This window comes from Rhinolophus sinicus, chromosome 17, assembly GCF_057876585.1.
Source record: "Rhinolophus sinicus isolate RSI-liver-muscle chromosome 17, RSI-T2T, whole genome shotgun sequence".
In the NCBI taxonomy this organism is placed as follows: domain Eukaryota; kingdom Metazoa; phylum Chordata; class Mammalia; order Chiroptera; family Rhinolophidae; genus Rhinolophus; species Rhinolophus sinicus.
In genome coordinates, this window is record NC_142517.1 from 48082609 (window position 1) to 48095837 (window position 13229).

Here is a 13229-nt window from a genome sequence, read left to right on the forward strand (position 1 = left end):
TACGCTGAGGTTGCTGAGATCTATGGTAAGAACGAATCTTCCGTCCTTGAAATTGTGAAGAAAGGAAAAGAAATTCATGCTGGGTTTGCTGTCACACCTCAAACTGTAAAAGTTACTGCCACCGTGCATGACAATGTGTAGTTAAGATGGAAAAGACATTAAATTTGTGTGTGGAAGAGACAAACAGAAAACATATTCTAATCAGTATTGTAGGCAATGTGTGAGCCAGAAAGCAATGAGCCTATAATGAAAACTTGAGCAAGGGATCTCCTGAAACAAGTGAGACCAAGCCATTTCCTGCAAGTAAAGGATGGTTACACAAATTCAGGAATAGGTTTAGACTGAAAAAGATAAAAATTACTGGAGAGAGACCCCAGTCATATAACTTTTATTATAGTATATTGCTATAATTGCTCATTTTATTATTAGTTATTATTGTTAATCTCTTACTGTGCCTAATTTATAAATTAAACTTTATCATAAGTATGTACATACTTATGAAAAACATAGTATATATGTTTATACATAGTATACACACACACACACACACACACACACACACACACACACACACACACACATGGTTCAGCGCTATCCATGGTTTCAGGCATTTACTGCAGGTCTTTGACATATACCCATGGATAAGTGGGGACTATTCTATTTTACTTGTTTACTGTCTGTCCAGAATGTAAGTAAGCTCCACGAGGGCAGGGATTTTGCCTGTTTGTGGTTTTCTGCTGCTATGCCCTAGCCCTACAACAGTGCCTGGCATAGAGTTGGCACTCAAAAAATGGCTGTTAAATGAATGAATATATTACTACACCTGGGACCCGTTGGACCATATAGCTCTCAGCATGGTGCTGGGTCTGGGTCCGACTCATAGTCTGTACTTTAAAAGCCTTGAACCTGGAGCCAACTGCTAAAGGAGGGCTTCTGAGAGCCCGAAGTCCTGTGCCACCTGGGATGTGTGACATCATAATGATACCATAACGATCCTTCACTTACATTAAAAATAAACAATTACAACAAATCTGTCAATAATAGCAACATTAAGAATACTTATTACGTGCCAGGTTCTGTGCTGTGCACAGCCTAGTGATAATGAGAAGTTTATACAGAATTATAATAACCAGAAATAATTATTACAACTCTAATAACCAGAAATCTACGCAGGGCAAAATTTTGGAAAGTCCACTCGAATGCTTATAAAATGAGTATTTCATGGGATCAGTTGTTATTCTTTTCAATTGTTAAATGCCTAAATATCCTTTGTAGAGGTGGAGCTGGCCAGATTTGCTCCTTAGTTTAAATGCACTCCCAGCCACAAAGTACTTTGCTAAAAGGAACGGCAGCAACTTGCTCTTGCCAGAATGGCACCTGGTGGACAGATGGGGTGCGGGGAGGTGGAGGGGTTACCTCTTCGATTTCCAGGTCGATGTTGTACAGCGTCCTCTGTAAGCGGAGGTTCCCCAGGTGGACGTGCTTGCCCTCTTCCTCCTCAGGACTGGGCCGTTCGTCGCTGTCCAGGAGGAGGTGGCCCTTCTGCTCTGCCAGCACCGCCTGATGCTCAGTGTGCTCCAGCTGCCTCACCTTCTCTTTCTTGCCCCTGGCAGCCCTCTTGTCTTTTTTCGTTTTGGGGGTCAGCTTGGGTGAGTTCTGGATACTGGAGTGGGAGGAGTCCCAAGCCAAGGTGGCATTTTTCATCTCTATCTTGATGTGAGGACTGGCTGGTTTTTTCTTTATCATGTGAACCTCTTCCATCAGAAACAAACTCTGATAGGAGTTGTGAGAGAGGTGCAAAGATGAGACACTGGATCAAGACCAGTGAGACAAGCCTAGGGCGTACACTCACGTAGCAAAACACATCAGCTATACAGTGGAAGGAAGCTGAAGGGCAAAAGGTAGCTCATTAGTGTAGCCCAGCCTCAGGCCCAGTGAGAGGTCATGGGAGTGTGGGGACACCCTCAGGAGGGACAAGGGCCTTGTCAGTGGCCCCGCGTCTACACCACCAGTTACATGCCAAACTAGCTTTTCTTTTTCCACCAGTCTCGTGTGACCATTTAACTAACCCATATACAGCGCCTTGTTCTCACCCATGAGTTGCTGAGTAGCAGTGGAAAAATGCAAACAGAAAAACCAAAGGGCATGCCACTCTCCTCTACAAACCCTCATCACTCTGTTTCCCTTCCAGCCCACTCCTGCAGAACCTCAAAGCCCATACACTTCCTTCACCCACGACGTGGCACATGTCTGGGGGGAAGAGGCTGAGCTGAGACTGTGACTAGGCCTAGCTTGCTCAGGTTAGAAAGGAGTACCCAAGGTTTTTTCGACAGTAGAATACATCTTGCCAATAGGTTCTGTCTTCAAAGTCTTGCCTTAGAACTTGGGAGAATTCAAACCAAACGAACAGACTTGCGTGGAAGTGAAGGGTATCTCCCTCAGAAACATCCTTGGGAAGAAAATAAGACTCTTTCCTCCCACTCATTCCCAGAGTCCCACTGAATTATGTTAGGGAAAGAAAACTGGAACGCTCAAAAAGCGAAGTGTTTCTGAAATTAGATCTGAAACACTGACCAAAATAAATCTCATCCCAGGACTTATATATGCCCATGACTTTGAACCCACTTCTGACAACTCTCTTAAACCAGTGACCTTCTCTATAGAATGCTGTCCCAGCTGCAGTCCCAATATGACAAAAAGGTTTTTTTTTAATAAAAGCATTTTAAAACATTAGAAAGTCTTTAGAGAAAAGATGACTTTTAGGGTCAGAACTCTTCACTTAGTTACTGAGAACCCCCACTTATTTAAAAGTTTGCAGGTGCTACTAAATATAATATATAATCCTTTTCCCCGAGGGTAGGCCCTTTTCTGCTGGATCCTACACTTCTAAGCTTGCTCTTTTCCTCCCTTAAATCACCACGCCTCCTATCCATTCCTAATCCCCAATCTTCCCAGAAGTGTCATAATTCTAAATCTCCTAGATAATCTTCACTCTTGGTTAATCTTAGATTTAGTTTCTGAAAACAGCTGTTGGTTTCATTTGTTCAGGGCCTTTCTGAAAGACTGAGCTAAGAATAGCATGCCAAAGATTCTGACCACCTTCAGAGTAAAGACATGCTGACAGAATTCCCTCATTTCTCTCTCCTAAAAGACCTTTTAAGCCTCAGTGGATTATTTAAAAATGTGCTCATGCTCTAGTTTGCACAGCTTCTTCCCCACAGGCTCCCTGCAGCCCTGCACTCCTCTCAGGAGGATTTTAGCTTCGGTTCATTCTGCCATGACTTGCTCAGAGGCATGCCAGGGCTTCCCAACACTTGAATTTACGTGACCTTGGATTTGCACCTGCCAGGACAACAGAATCTTAGAAATGCATAAACCATAAACCCTCAACTTTACCACAGGACACTAGCCCTCAAAACGTGATTCTCATTCACTGGAAACATCAAATCAGAATGTATCTGTTGAGCAGAAGAAGGGACTGACTACTCATAGGGTAGCCAGATAAAATACAGGGTGCCCAGTTACATTTTGATTCCAGACAAACAATGAGTAATATTTGCGTGTAAATATGCCCCGTGCAATTGTTAAATGGGAGTCCTGTGTTTTTATTTGCTAAGCTGGCAATCCTGGTGACAATCTTATCAGAAAAGTTACAAGCTGATTTTTCACTGCCTTCCTACAGGTGATCAGCCTCCAGCAGGAGGAGGAGGAGGGGGAGAGGAAAGTGGAGGTGAGAGAGAGGAAGGAGGAGGATGGGGGGCGGAGCAGACTGCCAAGAGGAACAAGACAGAATGAGACTAAAGTCTCATGGGCATGCACTAGAACTGTGGTTAATTTTGTTTCCATTGTTAACTCTGAAGCTTCCTGGATCAAGAAAGGAGCTATGATGAGAAAAGCCACCTGCTAATAATACAAGTCCTCGCTCGCAAGTGAAGAGAAGAGAGCTCTCGAGAAACAAGGGGAGAACAAGTCTACACTATAAATTCCTATTTCTTCATCCAAAATGCCAACAATTCTGTTCACTAACAAGAACAGGGGGACAAATTTAGAGTCAAAACGTTTGCTTTCTTCCATGATTGGATACTGTGGGTTCAGCAAAATAAGTCTGTGGTTACAATTAGACCATTTCTTTTTACATGGTTCTGGATGTTAGCCTTCCAGCAGCCAGGTTGGGGTGAAGGAAGGCTGGGGGTGCATTCTTCAGGACTAGCTTTGTTGACCAAACAAAATTCACCTAGTTAACTGTAAATGAGTAGAATACAAATAAATCTGGGAAAGCTATTGTCCATTCTTCTTAAGAGGAAAACCCAGTTTGTTTTCTCCAGAACATCTAAGGTGATGATATTAATCCCTCAAACACCTGAGCCGCAAGCCTTCAAGCCACCGGCATTGCTTTTGTTTTGCTCCAGGTAGGCGGGAGATACTCTATGCAGTGGCTTTGTCAAGGGGTCCCAGCCCATACAGGTGTTTTTGTTTGTTTGTTTGTTTGTTTGTTTGTTTTAAGTAGTGACCACTTTCAGATATCTATTTCCCTCCACCCCCCCCAAATATATCTCCCTCTTATAACATGTATGTGTATTATTTTGGAGAAACAAAGAACAGTCACGACATGATCAACAAACCACCTTAAAAAAAACACCAAAAACCTGAAACTTAACTGCACTTCTCAATGTGATCTAATTTTATGACTATCCCATGTCACTGCCATCCCTGCATCACGAGTGCAACCACAGGCCAGGAAAAAGAAAGTATCAAAAAGGCTTAGCATATTGACCAATCAAAATGACGATAGCATTTTGGTAGAGGTGGATGATAGATCAAGGTGAAGAAAAGCTGATGGTCATCTGACAGTTCTGATCTTCTGGGTCTGAATCACTTAAAGGCCCAGTAAGTTACAACATATATCCACGTCAGGCCCCGGCAGAAGGGCCTAGATCTAAAGGGAAGCACTAAAATCCTGCAAGCCCAGAACTAAGTAGGCCATCTACAAAAGGTAAGAAGTCATGTTTATTTGAAAAGGTAACTAGTTCCATTCCTTAATTCAGTCTCCTCCACAGCCCCTTTCTTACCAACTTGCCAAACGGCTCAAGGTGAACAAAAGCCAAGTGTGGGCAGCCTGTGTGGCCCATTGGCATTAAGGGAACAGTTAGTTTTGCCAGGGATGGCTCCTGACAGGGAGGTGGACAAGCGAGCCACTTACCTTAAACCTGTCGACAGCAACCGATGCTTCTGAGAGGGATTTTACTGAGAACGGAGTTACTTTCAAAGCAAAAGTCATAGAATTGAAGACAGTCACCACTGTAAAGGCCTGAAAATAAGAAAAGAGAAGAAACTGAGCCTGACTAGGTTACACCACCAAAATAACAAGACATCATCAATTTCCTTTCAGGTTTAAGGAAGGCTGCAACTTGACTGTCAAATGTTGGTATGAGTCAGACACATTTTTTTTAAAGGTATAAAGTATGGAACATTCAATTAAAATTCTCAGTAAATTTGAACCACAGGATGATCTGTATTTTCAGAATTAACCCCAAAGTCAGGCTGACTGAAAACCACCCATACATTATTTGCACATTAGGGCTGCATCCTCACTCTTCCACTTCTCAGCTTAATCACATGAATGAAAAAATAGCTTCTGAGTATTGGGAGAACCTCCAAATCCAGAAACAAGAGGACCAGAGCATCACTGTATGTAGTTTTCCTAAATCTCCCCAAGTCCTGAGGGCGCTCTCACCTGTGCTGCTGTCAGATCAAAGCCAAGGATCATGTGAACAGAGAACGTCACCACGCTGGCAATCACCATCACGATGGGAGCCACACCGACAGTGATGCTCTGAAAGTACCCAGCTTTTTCTAATATCCGCCGTTCCTCTTCTCGGGTTTCTAAAAATAAAAGGCAAGCCAATTTCTAAAAAGCAAGCCAAAAGAAACCTGCGATATTGCTCCTCTGCTACCAACCAAGACTTGGTAGATTGTCAGCCACACGTGGGTTTTAAAACAACCCTTTAACACCTATGATGCCAAGACTCAGTCACTGTAACTATCAACTCCTATCGTTAGAGCTGGTACACAAGCCTGAGGTTTGACATAGATTGAATCACAGGAATGAATCTAAGCAAGCAGCACTACGTACACAGTACGACGCACATCTTCTGCCTTAGTCTGATTCATCTTGCAAGTGTCTTATGTTTAGAAGATACACTAATTGTATCTGCAATTGGCAGGTATTTTTGCTTATCTGGCTGTTGTTTATTTCTTGCCTAGATACTTATAGGAAAGACTGTACAACAGTAATTAAATTAAGAAGGATTTAAGATTTATTTATTGAATGTTGGCACTAGCATAGAGCCTTCACACAAAAAGCGGGAAGGGTGGTCGGAAGAAGATGAATGAAATACAATTTCTATAGGCAGAATAATTTTCTTAAATATTCGCAAAATTGACACACTTATTAACAGAGCAACCCTGCAGGAATTAGACCATGACATACGAAATATGATAATAAAGTGGTAAGATATTTTCAAACAAATGTTTAAACACAAAAGAAATTCTTCTGAGAGGCTATGCACTGATCTTAAAGGTATTACCACTGCCCAAGACATTGGGAACTACCTTCAGTTAGCTCGTTATTCATATTAAAAAAAAAAAAAAATCCAAGCCATTGCTTTAACATTTATCATACACTTTGTCCAAGGCTACAATGAATAATAAGGCTCTTTTCAAACTAAAACAGGTAAAGACACCAAAGTCAGGGGATGAAGAACAAATGGAATCTCAGAGATTATAAAAACTACAGAAGCTAGAGCCAGAAGGGACCACCAGCTAACAACCACCCTACGCTTGGCAGATGTCCAGTTAGTATCTATTTGTTCCACTATTGGCAACGAACTCACTACTTAAGGAAGCAGCCTCACCCACGGCTGGATACCTCTGAGTGGTCACCTTCTCTGGATGACCACTCACACGTCATGTTTATGAACTAGAGACAATGTCCCTGAAGGTTTAATTGACAAGCCGAGCAGTGAAAATGAAACAGCTTCCTTGATCTGAACACTGTAGTTCTACTCCACCTAAAATTGCATGAACTTTTTAGCTGCGATATATTCAGGTTAGCTCATTATGAGGCTATGGCCAATTAACAGCCCATATCTTTTATATTGAAATTAAGTTTATATAAACAGCCCTGTGGTGCAGACAGGCCAGCATGTACACAGGCCTCCTGTCTTTCTCTGTTGTCAGCAACAGGGTTCTCACCCTGGCTGCACAGCTCCAGAGCTTCTTTTGTAAACTCTAAAGTGTCTTCTAATATATCCTTCTTAAATTTCACCTGTTTTTTAAGGCCCATCATTCAAACTTTTGTGGAGATCTTTTTGAATGACCAGTCTGTGCTAATTAATTATTCTTCCAAGCTTTGTGGCATTAACATATGACATGACTGCACTGAATTTGCAGATCATGATAGGGCCAGGCACTGAAAACCTTATAACTCAACATAAATCAATGTTTTGAAAAGATTTAAAAAAAACACACACAACAAGCCATGAAAACCCTTATAAGCGAGTAACAGAGCTAGGTCCAGAGTCCAGATGTCTTGATCCCCAGACCAGTGCTTCTCCCAGCACCGCCCCTCCGCCCTTGGGATCTCACAGCTAATTACCTCTGGTACACACACACCCACAGGGTGCAGAGAGGAGAACTTGACCACTTGACTGTTTCCTGTGATGTCCTCATGGCCAGACCAGAAAATTATGGGCAGGGTAAATATAGATAGGGATCTCTGCAACTAAATGAACCACTCATAACCAGCTGCGTTATCTTGGGGGGAAAAAAATCACAATTTTCTCAGGTCTAAATTTCCTCATCTCTGAGATGAGGTCATAGGTTCAAGTCTCTAAGATCCCTATCAATGTTAAGCTCCTAAAATCGTATTATGAGAATGTAAGTTATGCTCCTATGACATGGAGATTCCTGGTAGCTAATATGCTTAGGAAGCAAAGAAGCCAAAGTCCTTCTACCACGTGTACATAGGAAGTCTGTACACTTACTTTGAACACTTTGAGAAAATGCTTTGACCCAGGCATACATTTTAATAAATTTAATGTAGGTGAGGATTTCATTCATCTTCTGGACACGGTCATCTGTAGTGGTTACACATTTTCTCCTGAAATAGGCAGTGATCCGTGATACAAACATCTGAAAGGAAAAGGAGACGCCATGCCAAATCACAGCTTATCAAACTTAAGAACTGTCTAGTCTTTCTGGGAAATAAATTTGCTTAAGATTATGATAAATAAAATGCGCACAGTGTAGTTGTACTGTTTTTAATGAAAAAGTTGTCTATGAAATTATAATCAAATATTATTTAATTCTTATCCCCTTGTACAGAAGTTAAGACAAATAAATATTTGCTCTCAATAGAATCGCAGATATTGAATGCTACCAAAGGGAAGCACGCGAGCTGTGCAGTTAGCATCAACTTAGATGGACTGACTCAAACGCTCCCGTTACCTGGAGGCAGGGTCTACCTGCTGGCCTTCTCTTTCACTCAGACTCTTTTTTAATTTCATGAGGAGCCACTGCCTTTATTCAAGTGATACCTTTTTTTCTCTCAAGTCAAAATTTTGCCTGTATAGACTGAACACTGTCTAGCAATTCTAGACTTCTCCAAACCAGGCAACTGCTTTGAGGAAATTTCCAGTAAGATATGTGATACCTCAGTGGTACCTACTATATATAACCCAAGGGAAGTAACTCATCTGAAGAGAAGCTGCCAAAATACAGCAAGGAGGCTTACTCACCATTGCTGGATAAAAGAGGATAAAAACAGCTGATCCTAGGAAGCCCGTTGGTCCCAGAATAATTACATTATAAATCATGCCCAAGATGGCAACAATGGGTCCTCCAGCCAATAAGCTGCCAACAGCAGCTGCCTCAAACATCCTCTGCCCGTCGTTGGAGCACAGGTTGATGAGCTATGAGACACAAAGAACGGTGAGAAGACCCTGTAAGAACATTGGCCATTTGTCTCAGGAGGAAGATAAAGGACAAAGCAGGCACCCAGAGGAAAGAAAGCGCTCAAGCTGGGAGCATCCTCTTTGCCCTGAAGCAAACACCCCTTACTTACCTCACCCACGGACTTCTCTTTAATGTTCTTTAACTTAAGGATCTTCTTAAATGCCATGGTGAGGATGGCCCCCCGCAAGCGGACACCAGTTCGGTAATTCAATGCCCAAGTCAGTGCAAGTGACCAAGAGCGCACAATTTCTGTCAGGAGGAGGCCCAGGACTAACAGCAAGCTGTACTTGAGGTTAGAATCTGTGGCCTGGGAGTACTCCAGGAGGTGTTTCACCATGAAGGCCTACAGGGAGAAACACACACCACTCTCAACATCTCCACGGCACCCACACACCACACCACAGTTTTATGTTAAGTTAGAAAGAGGAGGCAGCTTCACTGTTCAGTGCTAAGTACATAAGCAGAGAAAAACCTTCTCGGAGGACCAAATATTACTGACAACTTGCCTGCGGTCCTTTTCTCAGGGCATTTTGCAGGAGGTAGGACTAATTTGAAACTTTCTTCCTCAAGGACACCACCAAAACGATTACTCTTTCTAATGTAACATAAACCTGTCCATGAGCTGAAATTAATTCTAAACACGTGGTCATTAAAAAGTATATATTTGACCTTATTCCAGTATCTCCACACATGGATACGTTTCTTTAAATGAAATTAAGACCTTTTTTGGATCGTTTCAAACGTGCTTATTTGATAAAAAGGAACAGTGTACCTACAGTTGGACTGGGGAAGAGTGAGAAGTGCATTTGCAAAACATTCCTGAAAATAAACATCAGCAGTTTAATAGCACAGAAGGGAGCAAACAAAGCAGACTATCACAAATCCAGAGACCCTCCCACGGGCCCTCCCCTCTCCCCGCTCCCTCCCAAAAACAAAAACATGTTACCTCAGGTAGCATATGTCTAACACCACCTGCAGTGAGGAAGGCAGCCAGCCCCCAAGAACCACCGAGTGCCACCTCCAGCTCTGAGGTCCTGCAACGCCGGAGCACACACTCACACAAGGCACATTCAGCAACAGGATTAAATACCAGGAAGTGGGAGGTAATGTACTTTTATTGAAAATGAAAAAAAAAGTACCATCTTCAAAGAGCATCGCACAGACACTGTACAACAGGAGGAGCATTGTGGTAACATACATGGGAACATACAGAGTCGAGTTATACAAGGCTAGCCATCTAACAGGTCATCTGGCCTCCGACCGTTGTTTTAGCTACACAAAGTGGAAATACAGAATAGAACCAATATCTGTTTCCAGAGTCCGGAGTAGTACATCAAGCTGACAGCACTTAATCGGTTAGGGCTCCTGACGTTGCAGTGAGTCTGCAATGGAGTAGATTCTCCAGGAATAAAGACCTTGCTGCTAAGGAAAGAGAATTAAAAAAAACAAAACAAAACCAAAAACTTCCCAAAGAGGTAACTGCATAAAATCGCTGATGCTATTGGTTCCCTAGGCTGTGAGGAATAACTTCTGCTCAGGACAGAATATAAAAATCTATGCCTCAAGGAAAAACAGGTGGCATCCTTCAGAGTCTTTTCAAGTCCTTGCAGCTAAAACTGATCTTGCCAAAAATGAAACAAAACAAACCACAACAAAAGAAAGCCAAACCAATCCCCCACCCTGAAGGAAGGAAAAAAAAAAAAAAGAATGAAAAACCCATCCACCCATCTACCCCAGATCCTTCTAGCAAAGGGTACTGTAGCTGGAAGACAGCTCTGAATGACAGACAAAAATGGAGGCCACACACAATTGTCCTGAGGCAGCTATCGCTGAATTCCAGAACCCAGGCCCTCTCTGAGTTAACTGGTATTTCTCATTTTTCCTGAGAGGAAATTAATACCAGATAGCCACTAGATCCTAAGAGATCCCCACCAATCAGATTTATGTCAAGTCTCAGTAAATAACCTGATCAAATAAATAGGAGATTTCAGATTCCAAGAACTATTGTATTCCACCTCACCCTTCCCTTAGATTTTTAGGTTTATATCCATTGTTTGGGTCACCACTGCAAACAGCTGGGTTGTTGGTTTACTAGCAAGAAGATTGGCTTCTTTTCCAGTATGCAATCCAAAATGTGGAACTGAGTCACTGAGTGGCAGGGTCAAAACCCCATTTTCCTCACGTGAAGCAACTCAGTAAGATGGCGGTGCAGTAAAGCATTTTCTCACACACCTCGGCACCGATGGAACAGTCTCCAAAGGAAGGCGTGAAAGGACAGCAGGTTGTAGTTTGGGGTTCCTTCCTTCCCATACCTTTAGAGTGCCATTTTTCAGCACAGATAATAGCATTAATATCTCCCACAGGGGAGGAGCAGAGGGAAGGTAAAAGACATAATAAATGCTTACACTATGCAAAACTTTCAAAGGGGGGAGAAAGAGGAAACAGATTAAAGAATTTCCAATACATAGGGTTTTTAAAAAACAATTACATTTCAAACCATATCGTATGGGATAAAGAAAAAAAGGTTTTCATGGTAAATCCAACCAAAATTTAGTTTTATAAAGTTACAAATTTATCATGTAAATTTATACAAACTGGGAGAAAACTTGAGATTGTCAGCATAGCTGTCTGGCTGTGGAAAGCATTCCCAGTGAATAAACATTACCTTACCTGAACTCTTGGCGAGAGATTCTGCCCAGCTTGACTCTCTCATTCTGACCGCAGAATACAGCCAATCCTGAAAATTCTAAAGAACAGCTTCTGTCACTGGTTCCACTACAGAGAGACTCCCCCCAAATCCAGATTCTGACAGCACCAAGCAAGCTGCAGCTGGAGAGAGGTTGGAAGGGTGGAAAACTTACCTCTCTAGAGGTTTTTCACTGTCCTTTCCCCAAAAAGCCCTTGAGCAGAGTTAGCATTCACCAAGAGATAGCACTGCAGGAGGTACCCTTCTCTTGCAGATCTACAGGGCGGATGCTAATTCTTTACACACCAATCATAGGTCAGGCCTGGTCTTTTAAAACTGTTTTAATCCAAGAAGGCCACAAATCGTATCTGTACGTTTAGCAATTTGGCCCCTCATCTTAGGTCAGGACCGTACCCTTAGAGATTCTGGTATTCCATGGACATCATGGTGACCCTGGACCCCCTGCACAGAGAGCTGGTCCACTGGCATCACTGAAACCTTGGATCGTCTTGATCATAAACTGCTGGCCTTGGCAGGTCAGCAGTTTAAAAACAAAATACAATAACTCAATTGTGTTTTATTTGTTCTGCATACCAAGGTTCAGTGACGTCGGAGGGGAGATAAGAAATATGCCATATTTAGGGAGTGGGTTCTTATATAGATTTCTGTAAGAACAGACAAAGCCAGTTTTAAAGTTGTGCCATATTAGCAAATGTGCAAATATCTAAAAGGGGTGTTCCTCAAAAGGATTTAAATCCACAAACAGAAGGTAGGCTCATTGCTACTACTAATCTCAAAACCAGCCTGATTCTTCAATTTCCAATTGAAAAGAAATTTATTAGAATTGGAGCTCCAAAAAACAAAAGAAGTTTGCATTGCTTACAATTTTAAATCTTTGTATTAATTAGAGAGACTGTGGACAGGACCCATGTTTTCTCGACTATTCTAGGATGCACTAATACAGGTCTCAAGGTGCTCTTCCCCAACAGGGTAGAGAGAAGGAAAAGCGTGCTGCTGTTTCCCCATGAAAGGAAGACCCTGTCAGCTTTCCCTGGCATTTAGAAGAGTTTACTAAAGATTAGCATTCCCGTGGGCTGTGCCTTAAGAGAGATTAAGGAATATACAGATGCTCAAGGGAGGGAGGCCCCCGAAGTGAACATGCATAGGTAATTTTTTTCCCAAGTAAAATGTTAAAATCCCAACAATCTGTGGAATAAATTTTTGGTTTTTGGGTGGGGGGGAGCCAATGAAGTTCTTGCATTGGCCAAATGCAATCAAGGAAGCCTGTGCAGTGTGCTACCCCGTTTAAAGAATTCTATGAAAGATCAGAGCAGCCACCAGCTCTGTAGTGAAACAATGACAGAAGCTCTTCTTGGGGGAAGCTGGCCCTATGAAAACGTTTGCCATTTTGGTCAGTGACATAATATTCAGTTACATGGTCCCCCTTACTTAAAACTTACACAAAAATGTGTTAGTTGGTCAACTAATGAAGAAACCCAATACCAGAAAAGTAGAGTTCTCTGCTTCA

At 42.2% G+C, this 13229-nt stretch overlaps 1 protein-coding gene across 6 annotated transcripts in view; it reads right to left on the reverse strand.

Annotated features, from left to right (window-relative positions):
• The window catches only part of ABCC5 (ATP binding cassette subfamily C member 5), a 78193-nt gene that overhangs the window by 40999 nt on the left and 23965 nt on the right, over nucleotides 1-13229 (reverse strand). For 5 of the 6 annotated variants that reach the window (XR_016019738.1, XM_019735793.3, XM_074328740.2 and 2 more), the window contains exons 6-11: nucleotides 9125-9358; nucleotides 8799-8972; nucleotides 8046-8193; nucleotides 5735-5883; nucleotides 5201-5308; nucleotides 1417-1773 (exon numbers count right to left, since the gene is read on the reverse strand). Coding sequence is in view for 5 of the 6 variants with exons in the window: in XM_019735793.3 (XP_019591352.1) it covers nucleotides 1417-1773; nucleotides 5201-5308; nucleotides 5735-5883; nucleotides 8046-8193; nucleotides 8799-8972; nucleotides 9125-9358 (1170 nt within the window). In the remaining variant the exon portion in view is untranslated. Of the gene's footprint in view, nucleotides 1-1416; nucleotides 1774-5200; nucleotides 5309-5734; nucleotides 5884-8045; nucleotides 8194-8798; nucleotides 8973-9124; nucleotides 9359-9791; nucleotides 9835-9961; nucleotides 10050-11685; nucleotides 11762-13229 lie in introns of all 6 variants that reach the window. The other variant, XM_088794190.1, reaches the window with a different exon arrangement.